This window comes from Python bivittatus, unplaced genomic scaffold (assembly GCF_059951505.1).
Source record: "Python bivittatus isolate LINGU-HERP-01145 unplaced genomic scaffold, Pbiv_v1 ctg000610_np1212, whole genome shotgun sequence".
Lineage (NCBI taxonomy): Eukaryota > Metazoa > Chordata > Lepidosauria > Squamata > Pythonidae > Python > Python bivittatus.
In genome coordinates this window covers 14,386,497-14,404,728 of record NW_028277088.1, presented here as the reverse complement: position 1 = coordinate 14,404,728, position 18,232 = coordinate 14,386,497, and the positions used below count along the sequence as shown (strand labels likewise).

The window sequence follows — 18,232 nt, the reverse complement described above, 5'->3', positions numbered from 1 at the left end:
GGAAACACTTTTAATGGCAACAAAAAATCAATAAAAAGAAAATGAAAATCAGACAATTCTTGCTATGGCTTGGCAGTTTGGGTGAGAAGAGCAATGTAAGAAAGAGGAGGAGATTGTAAGAATCTTTGTGTGTTGGCAGATGTTATGGTCTAAGACCAGCAATAAAACATAGGGAACTGTTTAAGTTGTAAAAAAATTAAAGAAGTTAATGTGCACAGAGTCAGGGATAGAGAAACCAAGAAAGGCAAAGCAAGCCCAGTACAACAAGCACAGGATTACATATCTAGAGTAGTCCAGAGTTGAGAAAAGTAAATTCAGGAAGCTAGAAGATCTCCTGCAATAAACCATGGAGCTCTTGGTAACTCCTGAAAATGTTACTTTAGAAAACTCTCTTACAGAATTATATTTAATTGGGGCCAGTACCTCTTTGTATACAATTAAATATAAAAGAAAATAAAGGAAATCATACATCCAGAAGCATGTCTTTATTATTCATGTATTCCTTGTTTTTTGAATACTGTGGGTTTTTGGAGAGAGCCAGTTGCATACCTACAACATTGTTCTGCAACTGTTTTCCAAGATCATGCAATTATTATTAATGCTTCTCTGAGGAAGGTATTAATTTATATATAACTATTTTATTTTTGTTTTTAAGATTCTTTTGCTGTTTTAGTCTGGGATGAGAGCATAGGAGAAAATGCAAATTATTCAGTCTTGCCTGCTGCCTGAATGTTCTCAGATTCCCTTCAGAAGACATAGCGAATATAAATTCACTGGAAGTTACCTTAATTGTCTTACTACATACACATTTCTTGCCTTATATTGAGATCAGGAGCCTGGTAGCAGACAAATAGAACTGCAGCTCATGCCTTTTAATAAAATTAGTCAGAAAAAAGTGCTACTAGATTCCTGATTTTTTGGCCACCATATACTGATAAGGCTGTCCTACATTGCTTTGTATTTGATAGATTGATAGATTGGGGGGGGGAAAGAGTAGCAAAATCAATGAAAATGCAAAATGAGAGTGGAGCAGAAGATCATTGCAAGAAGGATTCCTACTCAATGAAATAGATAAACTAATATCTTGAGAGATGCACTTAAACTACCTGCCAGGCACCTGAAAACAGAACTCAACTGGAAAAGCACCAATATAATATCTTCTGGCTTCTATAGGTCACTGTTGTGTATCTAGGCGGCCTTTTTAAATAAGTATTCTTATTACTCAGAGCAATCGGCAAATAATTGCTGCAAGCTTCTATTGTCGGATTATTTTATTTGAAAACATACTGGGATTTTTATTCTCTTCTTGACATATATGAATAATGTCAGAATCAAGAGATCACTTACAACCACTAATTAGATGGAAGACTAGTATAACCGAACCATCAGATCACCAACTATTCATGGCGTCTACAGCACTACAAATAACCAAACCTCCTAGTAAGTATAAAGTGTGACATAATGTCTAGGAAATGATGCAAATAAGACTAGAAGACTTTTTCCCCCTGATGAAATTATACAAATTTGCTGCTTTTGTGCAGCTAATGGTTCCAATAGAAGAGAATATATGTAGTTCAGGGTTGAACTGTGGAGTCCTTGGTGCTCTCTGAGCTTGGTTGTTTGCTTGTAGATGTTTCATTACCCAACTAGGGCACTGATGATGTTATCTAGTTGGATAATGAAATGTTTGCAAGCAAACAACCAAGTTTAGAGAGCACCAAGGACTCCACAGTTACTAAAGGTTAATTTAAAGATCAATTATGCAAGACTGTACTATTATATTAGGTGCTCAGTCAGCTCTTACATAAAAACTGTCAAGATGACTTGTATAACATCCATATTGCAACTTTCATAAATGTCATTTCTAGTAACAAGCCATATTGTTGAAGTTTTCCATTTTGAAAGCTCCATTTTGAAGTTTCCACAAGAAAGTACAGCTCTTGGTCATTTTCTCTCTGCTTCATAGAAATACATTCTGCTCCTGCTGAGAGCATTAGTTGGACATCTCTAGTTTAATTTTTCAGCAGGAAAGGGCCCTTGTCCATTAAAGTGCATGTACTCAAGAAGGTGATGCCTGCCATCCCTTTAGTTCCTTTGGAGTACCACAGTGTTAGTATTGTCTAGTTTCTCTAGCAACTTTCCTTTGTCAAATATTTTCCATCCTGGCTTTTGTTCTTCATTGAAGCAATTTTATCCTCCATCATATAGCTCAAAAGTGCCTTTCTGAACATATGCGAAGTATCTCCCTCAGAAAAGCATTTCTCTTAGTTGTGGGGGGCATGTTGTTGAGGTCTGTGTCCATTGCCAAGTCTTCACCAAACAAGCCTGTTGAGAAGATCTTCATGCTTGAGAGCACTGCTGTGGGTACAGGCTTATAAAGTGTCACATTTCCAGCCCTTGGTTTATTTTGTTCTCTTTGAGGATATTAGTAGACATTTGAATGTCATTGAATACCACTATGAACCTTAAAGGAACTAACAGTTTTATGTCAGTACAGCATGGCCTTTTTTCTTTAGAATGTTGTTTCTCTTGCATTCCACATTGATGATTTTTCGACCTTCAGCAAGAAAATCCAATACAGTAGAATCCTATTAATAATGTCAAGAATCCAAACTGTGGCCATAAAGCTGGTCTCTAAATTTCCATTTGTATTTTCTTTTCTATTTTTGTCTCTCTGCATGTGCTTTTCTTCAGACTTGCTGAATGCAGCTTTAACTAATCATTGCTTGATTCCTAACAAATTTTACAACTGTTGTGTCATATTTTGAATTAAGTAATAGAATTTAGAAAGCCAGTTTGGTGTAGTGGTTAAAGGACTGGATTAGAAACCAGGAGACTGAGAATTCTAGTCCTTCCTTAGACATGTAGCCTTTGGACTTTGGGCACATTACACTCTCTCTTAACCCTAGGAAGAAGATAATGGCAAACCACTTCTGAAGAACGTTGGCAAGAAAACTACAGGGACTGATTTGAAAGCAGCAGATAAATAAAAATCATCCAAAGCTATATATTTGTATGTGGCAAAAGTATGTTACCCTTTGCTTTCCGTAACTAGTGAGTCCCCCTTGGGCAGCAGTAACTGTAACTAAATGCTTCCAATAACTGTTGATCAGTCCTACACATTGGCTTGGAGCAATTTTAGCCCATTCCTCCTTACAGAACAGCTTCAACTCAGGGATGTTGGTGGGCTTCCTCACACGAACTGTCTGCTCAATGTCCTTCCCCAACATTTCTATAGGATTAAGATCAGGACTTTGACTTGGCTATTCCAAAACATTAACTTTCTTCTGCTTGAACCATTCTTTGGTCATACAACTTGTGTATTTTGGGTCATTGTCTTGCTGCATGATCTACTTTCTCTTGAGTTCACAGGTACCCTGACATTTTCCTGTAGAATTTGTTGGTACAATTCAGAATATATAGTTCCATCAATTATGGCAAGCTGTCCTGGTCCTGAGGCAGCAAAGCAGGCCCAAACCATGATACTGTCACCACCATGTTTTAAGGGTAAGGTTCTTATGCTGGAATGCAGTGTTTTCCTTCTCAAAATATAACACTTTTTCATTCAAGCCAAAAAGTTTTATTTTGCTATCATCCATCCACAGAACATTCTTTGAATAGCCTTCTGGCTTGTCACATGGTCTTTTGCAAAGTGTAGACAGGCAGCCATGTTCTTTTTGGAGAGTAGTGGCTTTCTCCTTGCAACCTTGCCATGCACACCATTGTTGTTCAGTGTTCTTCTGAACACTGACATTTGCCAATGCAAGACAGGCCTTTAGTTCCTTAGATGTAAGCCTGGGGTTCTTTGAGACTTCCTGAAGTATTACCTGCCTTGTTCTTGGTGTGATCTTCATTTGTCAAACACTCCTGGGGAGGGTAACAATGGTGTTTGTCTCAAAATTTTTACTTCCTTCTCCTTATACTTTAACTTTCCATCTCTTACTACCTGCAAAATTTCATTTCTTATTGTTTTCTTTGTGAACCTAACATGTACCTCTCTCGGGAATCTATGTCTCATAGCATATCTGGTATATACTCTAAATACTTCATCCATCTCCCCTAAAATTCTGTGAACTGATGTATCTAAGAGCTCTGCCAACAACACTGATATTATCTCTACCAGATTTTCCCCCTTCTCCTCTTCTATATTCTGAAAGCGAAGGTAAAAGTCTGCCTTGTCCATCTCCAGCATAATAATTTTCTTATCCTTATCTTGATCTGCCTGCCTACATTTGTAATCCAACTCCTCCACCTGCTTCTCAGTTTGGTTAGACTTCTCTTCAACCTTTTGTATTCTTTGCTCAAATTGTCCCATTACTTGTTGAATTTTCTCTAGTTTTCATCCACACTGCCCAGGTCTTTTCTAATATCTCTAACGTCGGTTTTCACCATCTCTAGGTTTGCATTCATGATCTCCATTTTTTCCATCATCATCTGCATCATTACTTTCATCTCCTGTTGTGATTGATTATCCTTTTCCTACTGTAACATCGATGTAATAGAACGTTGTGCTCCCGGGCTTATATTTGATTGTATTGGCACTGTAGCGGATGCCGCTATCACCTTCCTCGACATTATGGAGATAGTCCAGAGATGTAATATCAGTTGGAAACACTATAAATTTTATAATCCAAATTGGTTCTCCCCAATCAGTCTATCAGTTGTAATCCAATTGGCCCACTCCCAATACAAAACCAAAAAAAAAAGAGTTGTCCAGGATCCAATTGAACAACAGCAACAAAAAAAAGAGGATTCCCAGATTCCCAAATATTCAAAAATATATATAATAATAATAATAATAATAATAATAATAATAATAATAATAAAAGTAAAATAGGATGAAAGATAGAGAATAAAAAAAAAGTTATTTATTATATCCAAGGGAAAAGCTTCGGAAATTCCAAATTTGCAAGGCAAGAATGGCTTTTCTTTTCTTTCTTATCTATCAAGGATTTATTTTTCCCCTTGCTCAGCAGCTACTATTTTATTTCAACCAAACCTCCTTTCGCAGCTGAACTTCAGGGTCACTGCTAATTATACAATGCATCACCATCTTGTTTCTTTTGCTTTCCCTCCTACAACAACTTCCACTAGATGGCAATAGGGTGGACTAATCTCCCTTACAAAAAAAAAAAAAAGAGGGAGGTTCAATAAGAATCGCATAGTCCTCCCAAAAAAAAAACGGAAAGAGGGGAAATTTTAATCCGAGACAAAAAAAAAAAATAAGTAAGGAGGAAGCCTTAAAACCAATTCCGATTTCAGTTACTTTTTTAAAGCATAAAGGTACCCTTCTTTCCCATTTGCTTTCTTTCCCACACTTCTTTCCACTCTCTAATTGCCGTCACTTTTACTCCGCCTTCTCCATTTAAAGTCCAGCTGCACTTTTCATTTCTTATTCTTATTATTTCAGAGAGCCATGAGTCCAATTCTAAATATCAGGTTTAAGTTTTGTTCTTTTGTGTATAATTTCACCCAGGTTTCTGGCTGTTCGTTTCTCTTTCACTTTCTCTCAATCGGAGCTGCTCCGGCTTCTTAGTAGCCAAATGGCTGCTTTTCTTCACCGCTGGTTATCCGGCTACCATGGGACCGGACAGGGAGCTGGCGGCTCTCCCCTCGGTCCACAGGGTTACTGCCTTATCCTTTGCCCCTCCAGGGCAAGGTCGGTCCCAATAAACCCCCAAACGGTGGGAATATCGGCGATTTCCACAGAGCTCTGTGGAAACACGTCTGTCTCGCCGTGATCTCAGCTCTGCCCGCCCCCCCCCGGTAACAATGGTGTTGAATTGCCTCCATGTCAGAGTTTGGTAGAATCCAAACTCTTTGGAAATAGTTTTGTAACCTTTTCCAGCCTGGTGAGCATCAACAACTGTCTTTTGGAGGTCCTCAGAAATCTCCTTTGTTTGAGCCATGACACACTTCCACATACCTGTGTTGTGAAGATCAGACTTTGATAGTGAATACCCAGAATTTTGTTCTTTAAATAAGGCCTGAATATCATCCCATTGATTGAAACACCTGACTCTGATTTCCCCTTCAAATGAACTGATAATCCTAGAGGTTCACAGGTTTTTGCGACATGCAAATACAGTATGTAGCTTTGGATCATTTTCCTCAATAAATCAATGAACAAATATAATGTTTTTGACTCAATTGTGTAACTGGGTTCTCTTGATCTAGTGTGTCACGTTTTAGGTCATTTTTATGCAGAAATATTGAACATTCAAGAGGGTTCACAAACGTTTAAGCACCACTATATCTATAAACTGTTAGATTCCTTGGAAGAAATTAATGATACATTTTATTTCTTTTTTGCTTTTTGAAGTTACATAAAGTTTGTTGAAGTGTGGTGCCCCTTCATTTAAGTGGTTCTTGGCATTTCTGCTTTGAAAATTCTTAGCTGAGTGGCTGATGGAAGCTACAAATCCAACCAATTATAATGCGCAGTGATACACAATTCATTGATTTTGGAGTGGCATTGAATAACCACCTTGTTATGGTGGGATGGCTCAGTACGTGCAATGATTCTGAGAGATATGTGAGCAAGAACTCTAGGAAAATTCACCCTTGCTGATAAGGATGAGGGGAGGGCTAAAAGTAACTCAAAGTAGAGGTGAGAAAAAGGCCACTTCTGTATTTTTGGCAAGAAAACTATGGACATGGCTATAACATTTAGATGAGTTTGAGTGCCAAGTTATTAGACTCCCATGTAGAAGTCACTTCATATTGGCGAAGAGTGCAGAACTTTTATGAATAGGTCTTGAAGTGATAATATGGCTGGGCCAAGATCACAATGAAGTCTGGTCACTGAAGGAGAAGTTCCTTGCTTTACAAGGACCCACAATCAGAACACAGAATGTAAGAAGCATGAATCAGGAAAACTTGAAAGCTGAAGCAGATTATGCTTCACAAGATTAAGGGAAGGAAAAGGGAAAGACAACAGATATGGTGGAATGTTGTGATCAGATTATTGGAATGTCCTTGGAAGAGCTATGAGCTATTACTGGAAAGAGGTCAGATGACAAAAGATCTGTCCATGCAGTGACCAGGAGTCAAGCCCAACTCAGGATCACCTAATTAACTGCAAAGTACAACACACAGATAAGGCTCCAGCTAGTCACTCTAGAAAATCATTCCTCAGATATCAATGTATGACCTTTTTTACATTGTGATTATGTCAGCCCTATAAGGTAGACCAAACTAAAAAACATACTGTGTAGACCTAAAGCTACTTTTATTAGAACAGCTATAGCAGCAGAATCTTGTAAGTCTGAATGTGCTTTCCTTCCTCCCTCTTTAATCTTTATCTTCTTGAAAATTAGGAGGGGAGGCATCTGAGGTGTTTTCATAAACCACCTTCTCGATCTGGACTCAAGCCTTATTTATCATTGCTTTGGCAACAGATCTTCCCTCTGTCTTTCAAGGCCATTCTCCATACGCACTAGAGTTTATTATATATAGTTGTTTTCTCTTAATTGTTCTATTTAGTGATTAGAAATATCAAATTTGAAGAGACCGCACTAGATAGAACAATATCAGACAGAAGACCCACCAGTTCTGTCTCGGAGCAGCGCAGCAAAATTCTAAGTAAGTAATAATGACTTTCTAGATATACCTCTTATTTGAACATAATTGAATTTTCATAGAATTATTATGTAAGGCATCTATAACTTTTTAGAACTGTTGAGATATACTGCAGAATACACATGCTAAATTGCTTTGTGCCTATATATCAACATTTGCTTATAATTATATATAAAAAAGACTCTTTAAATTAATAAAGAACTTTTTGGTTTCCCTGTTATAAACTGGCTATAACCCTTTTCCTTCCAGGGAAGGAAGTAGACCTGGGAACTAAAGGTAAACTTACCCCACAGCCTTCGCACAGATTATCTGGTCTTCTACCAGCTGATTTCAGCAAGCAACCTGGTAAGTATATTGATCAGTCTCTTGAGGGAAATTGGGGATAGGCATAAAAAAGAGTCCTGATTTAGACTTTGAATAAAGGAGCAAAAAGAATCTTGAGACATAGGTATGTATGTTAGAAGAAAGAATAAGTTTAAGTTTTGGTTTTTAACAAAGGTAGAGTTCCATTCTACTTGTAAAGGAATGGCACCTTATTCCTAACTGTCAACATGTCTTTGGATGAGGACTGTCTATTTGTGTTTATTCATAGAGTTAAGTGCTTGAGGATATAAAATGTTGCAGTAGCAAAGGAGAAGGGGAACACAAATGAGCAAACAAAAATGTCTCCTTTTTTGTTAAAGAGATGACACTTATTATAAACAGTAGATGTAGGGTGGAGATCAAAGATAAAGAATGAGAAGACGAAAAAACAAGAACATGTAAAAATCAAAGACAACTTTTAAATATTCTTTTTTAGCGTGACAGTATATTGTTTTTAGCAGTTCAATCAAGACAGGTTTAAAATGCTTCAACAAACTGTAAATGTTACAGTTTGCGCAAGAGCTTATACCTAAAATTCTTCAGTTGCATATAAAATATGAGTGAGCAAAGCAAATGCAGATAAATAATACAGTAAGATAAATCAAATTGATAAGAAGCATAGTTAAACTATTGCCTGAAGCAACATAAATAATTATAGCATTATTCCTGATTCAGGCTTCTGTGTTTCTAGGACAAAATGCTGAATTTTCATTAATTCATACACTATAGGCAGAAGAAGTTAACCACAAAAACAGAAGTATTATTGCCAATGCATCTAAACAATGACATATACATCCTTTTCTAATGTTATAAGAAAGGGTAGAATCAGGTCAGAACATTGCAGAAGATAGAACTCATTCTGTATGTATAATAGGAAGTGCAGGAATTTTGGCTGAAGAATACCTTTTTTAAAACTTGAGCCCACCTTGTTGTTTCAGCCGAGATTGCATTGCAAGAAATACTAGACTATAACAGGACTCTGCTTCCAGGCTATAAAGCAAACTTGCAAAAAACATTGCAACTTGCACAGCAACAATTTCTGCAACAACATCTTCTTGGTAGGTAATTGAGTTAATGATGTATACAAATATGCATTCAGATTCACTATTATATGTTCAGGAAACCAAGTGAGTTTTTCTTTCCTATTGTGAATAATTCAATTTAAAATCATAGCAAAGTTTGAATTTTTGAGTAGTTGTTGAATGTGTAAGTAGTCAGATATTTTGAATGGTCAACTGTTTCATTTGCATTGAGTATATTTTTATTTATTGGCTAGTTGATTCCAAAAATTGAAACTTCAGCTTCTTCTATTGGTAGAGTTATATCTGACTGCAACAGCTATAGACCTCTGCATATTTATAAAATCTGTTTTCTAATATTTTTTCTTTTTTGAGAGGGAATGTGTACATTTTTTGTTATACATACAGTTTTTTTTATTCAGAAAGACTGAATGAAGAAGAAAGAAAAAAATGATGCCTTTGAATTATGGTGTAGGAGAAAGTAGCTGAGAATACTTTGGATTGCAAGAAGAATAAATAATTCAACATTAAGACCAGACTGTTCACTAAAAGCACTAATAATAAACCTAAAATGTAGTTATTTTGGACACATAATATTATGGCAAGAATAATTGGAGAAGGTTTTGATGCTTGAAAAAATTGAAGGCAATTAAAAAAAAAAGATTAACAGAAGACTAGGTAGCTAGGTAACTATCAATGATGACACAGGCATGGTTTACAAGAACTCAAAGAAGCAGGTAGCAACAAACATTTTTGGTGATACGATGTCCTTTGGGCCATGAAGAGTCAGAAGTGACTGGATGTCATCAAACAAGCAAACAAAAAAGGTCCAGCAGCTCATAGACAGCCAATGCATTTCTTTAAGGTGAGCGGTACAAGATTGTACTTAGCTTCCCCACTAGCTGCTGTGTTCTACACTAACTGTAGTTTTTGGATTGTCTGCAAGGCTAACCATACATAAAATGTATTGCAGTAATCTAATTGTGAAATTATTAGAGCACAGATAGCTGTGGTCAGGCAATTCAGTCCAGTAATAATTGATGTAGTGCAGTAGTTAAGATGTTAGACTAGGAGTGGGGAGATCCGGGCTTAAGTTTACACTCAACTATAGAAGCTCACATTTGGGCAAGTCACATTTTCTTACCCTTACACTGTTGTTGCTGTGGGGGGGAAATTGAAGAGGGAATGCTCTCTACAATGGCTTGAGCTCTTTAAAGAAAAGCAGGACATAAATCTGTTTTTTTCATAGAATTTTTGCTGTGAGGAAAAAATGGAGGAGGAACGCTATACGCTGTATGTTGCTTGAGCTCCTGAAGGAAAGGCAGGATATCAATCTACCAAATAACTAACTAGCTAACTAACTAAAGAATACCTATAGCTTACAAACCAATGACAGCTAGACATAGACAGTGCTTGCTACTGATATTGCCTGCATGTTTAGTAATAGCTTTGTATCAAGAAAGACTTCCAAAGGATTTATTTCTATATGGGAACAATAACCATATCCAGTAATCATATACATTGTGGAACAATGATGTTTTCCCTAACTACCAGAGCTATCCACATCTCCATCTTGTAAGGGTTTAAATGGGCTACTTCTAACCATTTTGAAGACCAGGTTGATATATACCATGAAAGATGATCTAACGAAGACTTGGATCATCCATCCCAATGAGCAACTTCTACTCATCTCTCCCTTTAGTTTCCCCAAACTGTTGCAGAAGCCCAAGGAACCAGGAATGCTTGGCCAAAGACAAAGCGATCTAGAGGCAGTACAGAATAGATCTTTTCCGTGATCTCTGCAAATCACACATACGGGTGATTGATATGTTTACTTGCAAGAGTTAGGTTAGGTACCTAATGAAGTATGGAAGACAAAATCACTAAACCAAAAGAAGCGTCAGCCCGTTTCTAGCTTGTGGGCAATGATGCTACACAAACATTGACTGCTATAATCATGTCATTGTTCTATAATGTTCCTGAAAAGAGATGCTGCAGGAATATCTAAAAGATAGGCAGTAGCAGTGATTACCATGGCCATTGTCTGGTGCTGGCTGTCCTGCAATTTGATTCATAAAGGCCACTTGTTTGGGTAAACTGACTTGGAGAGACACAGGATAGAAATTAGGGCCAGCATAACTAACCAAATGGAGAAATTTGAAAAAGAGCATCATGCTCAGTGAATACCTACTGTAAATTATGAAGTTAGCATGCTAAAGTAGTGGAAGGTCCAGCAAGAAAGAAGGCAAAACAATAGAAGATTGCCAAATAAAGCTCTATGCAGGCCCTGGGCTCATACACATCATCCAGAGGCAATGAAGAACAATCAAATTGAAAAACAGCATGAGAAGCTTAAAATCCTCTGTATGTTTTTATTTTTTTAGAATTCAAGTTACCTCAAATTTTATTCTACAATATTCTGAGAATACAATATTCTGAGGATAATTTGGTGTTAAGGAAACTAATTAATTGGAAACCAATCCGACACAAAACATTCCTTTTTCAAATATGATACTATATATTTACAAAAGTTTTGCCCATTATTTTGATTACTTTTCTAGTTGGAGTCTGATTTTTTATCCAGAATATGGGGATAAATATATATCAGCTATATCAGCCCTCCCCACTCAGTCTGGCAGAAGAGGCATGATGCGGACTCTCCAGTCAAGGAATTTCAGCTGGTGGGGTCTAGGAAGAGGGCCTTTTCTGCTGTGGCCCCTGCCCTGTGGAACAACCTTCCACCTGAGGTGCGGTCCGCCTCACTCTCATGGCCTTCTAGAAAAGTGTGAAATCTTGGCTATGCCAGATGGCCCGGGGGACTGATGGAGGCTCGCATTGTTGGAATTGGCTGGTGGGGTAATTGATTCTGCCCCCCCCATCTTGAATTGTATATAGTCTTTTTAGATAGTATTATTTTTTAGCTAATTTAATATGGATATTTATATTTTTACTGTTTTTAATGTTTGATGTTAATTGTGAGCTGCCCAGAGTCACCCTCTGGGAGAGATGGGTGGCATATGAATTTAATAAATAAATAAATATCTTACATTTTCTTATTTTAGAAATCTGATTTCATTAGCCTTATTTTTCATTAGAATTCCTCACATTTTTCCTCTTTGCTCTCTCAGAGATTGTGTTGTGTTTTAATTTGCAGCTGAAAAATTCAAAGCTATGTCATTATATTTTCCCCAGCCAGTTGGCACTAGTAGGTTCCAAGAGTATAGTTTGCAAACTTCAAGACCAGGTAATCCATACAGCTGACTTAATGAAAATAGTTCTGAAATTTATTTTCTTCAAAATGAATGGAATTATCAAATTCATACTATAGTTCTAGAAATTATGGGTACATTTATTTTAAAGACAACTTTGCTTAATAGATGATTAACCAAAGAGAGTATATATTTATTTTATGGCACATAAAGTAGTTTCTAGTAATATAGATAGATCAGGAGAACTTGATGGGGTTCCACAAAAGGCTAAGAGCAATTTTTTAAAAAATCACTCAAATGGAACTATTTTTTTTTTTATCACTAAAGTTTTGCCTCTTGATCAGGGATTCAAGGATTTAAAAAAAAAAAAAAAAACTTAACAGGCTCCTTGACCTGAAAAAAATTGAAACTCCCTGAGATAGATTAATTTAGTGACTTCCAGATGTATTTGATTACATTTCCCATAATATAAACACCTGGAGTTTCAGTCAGCAAAAAGCCTCACAAGAATTTTTTAACTGTAGAGATCTTCTAGCAATACCACCTCAGATTTGAACAATTTGTAAATTCCAACCCACATCCCAGTTCTTTAAAAATGTGGAGTGCATTGTATGTAATAACATCCTCCAAAGCCTGGATATATTAGAATGGAATAGCAGGTATTGGGTTAGTAGATTTATTTTATATTTTTTTATAAATATAAAATATATTTTATTTTATTATTATTTTAATTTAATTTAATTTAGTTGTAGCCTTTGAGCCAGTGTTGACTCCTGGAGACTACATGGAAAAATCCAGAGTTTTCTGGGCAACATTTTTGGAAGTGGGTTACCATTGCCTTCCTCCTAGGGCTCAATGAGTAGATATTATCACTTAAAACAACAACAACAACTTTTCATAATACAGGTAGTCCCCAGTTTAAGAACGGGTTCCATTCCCAAGGTCTATCCTTAAGTCAAATTTGTATGTAAGTTGGACAGCATTATTGTATAATACTGTATAAGTAGTATTGTGTAATGAACTTAAATCATTGTGTATTTAAATCGAATTTTCCTACAGTAGGTTCTCTTCTGTAAACTGGGAATTCTTAACCCGAGGACTACCTGTAATCCATTGTGTCTTAAATGCCAAATGTTGTGTTTGGTTTTAGATTGTGTGGCATATAAAAATCTGACTGGACCTCTTTAAACATATGGGTTGATTTGATCATTAAAAGTTACCAGATGCTTATAATTCTTAATATACTAAGTTTTTTTTTCTCCTTAACATCCTGTGATGGAAGTACACACTTTTTAACTCGTGTTCATTCAGACATGGTATGGTATGACAAATATTCTGAATGAGTAAGCAAGATTTTTCCAGCTTTAAATTTATTAGGATTAGCAGATTTTATATCATCATTGTCTCTTTTATCCTTTGGATACCAACAAATGTAAAGAATTACTACTCATTACAGTGAAAAATGTTTCAGCATTCCTGAATTCAAGATAACATTATGATAGGAGTCAAAGTAATCTTACATTGATCATCTTTATATATTTCCATGCAGTATGGGAAGCAAACCAATTAACACCAAAGGGCTATCCCCAAAAACTGAATTTGTTAAAGAGAAAACTATTGGGACCAGAGATAAAGAACAATATAAAAGGTAATAACTCAAATGTCAATTCTATTTTCTCTTTGGATTTTGAGAGGGAAAAAGTAAAACAATACAGCATTCAAGAGATGTTGGAGAGCATTCAAAAGAAGTTGGGGAAAAAAGCATGCTTCTCTTTGCTAGGTAGCACAGTCAGAACTGCACAATCGCTTGCTTTCTGGATGTGGTATGACAAATACTTTACGTCTAAATCTAAAAAACTTTGCCAAACTCAAAATATAAATCTTTAATTACTTGGTCAAGTGCTATCAAGTTGACTTGACTGCTGGTGCCTTTTTGTCAAATGCTTGCTATCTTGATTTGTTTCTTCAATTTTTATGACCTCCCATTCAACATATAACTCTGGGCAGTCATAACTTGCAATTCTTCCAGGGACAATCCAATAATTTATTTGAACTACCTTTTTTTTTTTTTTAAATAACTTTATTACATTTTAAAACAGAAGCAGTGAAAACTAACAAAATCTAATGTTAAAGGAAGAAAAAGAAAACCTAACTACCTTTCCCTTTGACTTCCTCATTTTCTACTCCTCTCAACCTTGCCAAGTAGGCAGGCTGATGTTAGCTGTGTCTTCAGAAGGAAGTCTTTTTAAGTGCTCATCCACACAGCCCCAGAAAATGTCCTTTTTTACTGTCCTGGCTACAGGAAGAAGATACGATGAGACCAAAATTGCTGCCCACACAGTGATGCTTTTACTACACCTGAGGAACAAGGCCTGTAGAGTCACTCTCCTTAAATAGGGACAGTAGCTACCCTCTGCTGCTGGTGTCAGAAAGCAAGGAGCAAGTAAGGGGGAGATGATTCTTTACCTTCTATGCTGCCTTCCTCCCTCCTTCCCTTGACTCAGCATGAACCCTTTGTTTTCCTGTTCCTTACCGTTGCTGGAGAGCATTATCCTGAGATGGCAAGGATGGAAGAGTGAGGCAGCAGAGAAAGAGGAGCATCCCTGATTCCCTGACAGCAGTAGCTTGGCAGTGGGGGAGAAAGGCAGGAGAAAGCCATCGTGGTTACTGGTAAGAATAACAACCTTGTGGGAAGTTTCCACTAGATCAGTATTCCTCCTGGGCCAAGAAAAAATGTTGGTTGCCCGAGAGGTTCTGCGTTCTCAGGCAACCAAAACAGAAATAGCCTTGGGGTCAGAGATCCCCATAGCCAGTCTGCAGGAAAAAGGGGTGGCTGCAATGGCTAATGGTTGCCCTGTAGGTAGCTGTAGAAAGTAAAGAAGATGGCCTTGATGGAAATAAGCGAGAACTGTTACCTAGGCAAAAGACAGATAGGTTGCTAATTGATGCCAAGTACAGGGATCATATGATAACTGTACTTGAAGAGCTACACTGGTTTCCAGTTGCTTACCAGGCACAGTTTAAGATGTTGGTATTGATGGCTGGTGTGGGTCTTCTGGGCTGTGTGGCCGTGTTCTGGAAGTTTTGTTTCCTAACGTTTCGCCAGCATTTGTGACCGGCATCTTCAGAGGGCAGGAGCACAGACAGAAGCAGTTCTCTCTGTGCCCAGGATGGCAAGGACCAGGACGTGTGAACAGTTCACACAATGAACACGCTAATCACCCTCAGCAGCCACTCGTTAACAACTCAGTAGAAGAAAAAACCCTGCCTAACCCCAGGAAGATACACACATATTTGACACCAAAACAAGCAGCCACTCCTTAACCCAACCCCCTCACCCCCTAACCCCCCTAACCCCATCCCCCACCCCTCCAATCCCGCCCCCCTTCAGATCTCTATAAATACCCACAAAAGGGTCACATCACCCTGGGCACAGAGAGAACTGCTCCTGTCTGTGCTCCTGCCCTCTGAAGATGCCGGTCACAGATGCTGGCGAAACGTTAGGAAACAAAACTTCCAGAACATGGCCACACAGCCCGGAAGACCCACACCAGCCATCGTATTCCGGCCGTGAAAGCCTTCGACAATACATGTTGGTATTGACTTTTAACTTTGAAGGGAGCCGGGCTTGGTTGTTTAACAGAACCATTTGTCTCTTTATGAATTTGTCTACAGGAGAAGCCTTTTTTAAGTGCCCGCATCGTTGCAGGGCTTCTTCTGCATTGCCTCCAAGCTATGGAGCATGCTGCCATGCGTTTGATTCTCTCAGCATTTGGAAAATATGCAAAGACACATCTCTTACTCCAAGCTTTGAATTAGTATTTATTGTTTTACTGAATTAGTATTTATTTTTTTCTTGTTGGGGATGTGAATCCAATAGAATGACTCTTCAGCATCTTAACTGACAACAAAAGGACAATGAGATACACATAACGGCTTAAGGATTTCCTCTGCGTCTTCTGCCTATTACTCTGTCTGCTTTTCTCAGGTCATTTCTTTCTGCCTTTGGTCCCACTCTTTGGTGCACTCAGAGCAAATACTCTGAAGCTTCTTTCAGTAGAATGTAGTGAGCTAAGTACTCAGCTTTGCTTATCCATATAACGTGTTTCTTGTAATTAAATCTCTTTTCTGTTATAATTATAAAATCTATTTTCATTAATCATTGCTTAGGTTAGATTTCCATTCTCAGGAACTCTCCTGTTCACACACTTCAGTCTGGGTTTTTATCTTGTTTTTATGTTTGAATTTTCTTAGCTGTTTTGAGTGCTAGGCATAGTAGAACAGTGGCTATAAATCAGATAGATGCAAGTACTAAAGCAGTCCAGCCTTGCTAAGCATTTTTTGAACTCAGTTTCAAGTTTGGATAGATGCTGTCCCTTGCCAAGAATTCAGAAAGCCAAACTGAATCCAAATCCATTTTCCTTCTGGTTGCATGGGAGAGAGTAACCTCAAAGCCATTTAGGCTTATATGGGCATAGGCTTGTAATTCTAAAGTTAGCAATATGTGGAAACACACTGTAGTGAACTCATAAACACCCTTGCTTTCAACATGAATAGAATGGCACAGCTGTACTACTGCTGCTTTATTCAAGAACACCAATAATAGAGGGGAGACAAATAAAGTCATGCTTCATAGTAGTTTCAAGGCAATTTCTACACAAGCTGAATCTGCACTGCAACAGTTATAGTTTGCGTTTTAAAATGGTAACATAGCAGTTGACCTACCATAGAAATAGGTACATTGATGTTAATATTATGGCAAGTCAATACTATAAATTTGACTAATATTTCACCTAGCAAAAGATAAAATCAAGAAATATCAGGTAGACTTTGAATCGTTATAATACAATAAAAGGTTTTTATGTTTATTATTAGGGGGCACTCATTCTTCACCCTTTCAGGGACTAACTCCTCTGGCTAATCAAGTTCGAGATTTGGTAAGTAACTGTTGCTGACCTAGAAAGTAGTAAAAGAGTTCTGTAGCTGATATCTTGAAGGGACTACTAACCTAACTTTAGATGTGTCACTTGACACTGTGACACATTTAAAGGGAATGAGTTGGTGGCTTGCAAAATTACTTTTCTATCTAAAGGTTTAGCTTGTGTTTTTGTATGTGTGTGCTGTGCTCTTATCTGGATATTCAGTGAAAGAGAAGGCGGTGGTCTCTCTCTCTCTCTGTATAAACAAATAAATAAATACAACATCATCTTGACTTTTTGAATGCTTCCCAGAATGCTCTGATGATTCATTTTTGCTAGGGTGGCCCGAGCTTCAGACAATCAGGTTTGCTAGTAATTGAAAAACATGTGGTATATTGTTTTAAAAGGAACAGAATCTGTCTTCATTCCTGTTTGCATCCTCTCAGGTTGAAGGATGGAAACATAACATTACCTTCCTGGTTTCTATAATGGAAACTTTCAAAACCATTTTGAAAGTAATCTCTCTGGTCATCTTTTCTGCTCCAATTTATTGTTTCTGGGAGCTGCCCCACATTACTCGACAGCTCTCTCTAGGATGACAACCCATCAGGTTTGCCTCTTAACCTCCAAATCAGAATCAGAGGAATCTATTACACCTTTAAACCACCTTTAAAATTTCAATGTCTAATATGCTATTTCATGAATATTTTTTTCTAAATTGATGAACACAAACAAATGATGCCTGTGACCCACAGAATCATACGCTGTTCCAGGAATACAGATAAATTGACTTTAATAATGCCCATCACTAGTTGCAAAGAGCAATTCACTAATTAAAAGCTCAACTCCATGTTTAACCATGTTCCAACAAAGAAAATCTGTTTAAAAACAATGGACTTCAAAATGGAATTAAAGTAGTGGTGCTTATCATTAGAGCTGTGTGTAAAATGGGAAATGTTTCATTTTACCATTTAAGCAGTACAGAACTTTTCAAGTTGCTAAATTCCAAAGGAACAAAATATGAAATAACTCATGTTCCATGGCCTATTAGAACAAATTCAAAAAGTTTCAAGCACTGCAGGAAACTATGCATATTCAGAACAGAACCCTTGCTCCTTTTCTTTGTTTTCATGACTGTAGA

At 37.3% G+C, this 18,232-nt stretch overlaps 1 protein-coding gene across 1 annotated transcript in view; it reads left to right on the top strand.

Annotated features, from left to right (window-relative positions):
* CCDC7 (coiled-coil domain containing 7) overlaps positions 1–18,232 on the top strand; it is a 224,060-nt gene that overhangs the window by 203,407 nt on the left and 2,421 nt on the right. Inside the window, exons 65-71 of the mRNA XM_088150109.1 lie at positions 1,330–1,440; positions 7,486–7,584; positions 7,831–7,926; positions 8,883–9,002; positions 12,118–12,207; positions 13,722–13,820; positions 17,048–17,109. Of these exons, the coding sequence (XP_088006235.1) occupies positions 1,330–1,440; positions 7,486–7,584; positions 7,831–7,926; positions 8,883–9,002; positions 12,118–12,207; positions 13,722–13,820; positions 17,048–17,109 (677 nt within the window). The remainder of the gene's footprint in view (positions 1–1,329; positions 1,441–7,485; positions 7,585–7,830; positions 7,927–8,882; positions 9,003–12,117; positions 12,208–13,721; positions 13,821–17,047; positions 17,110–18,232) is intronic.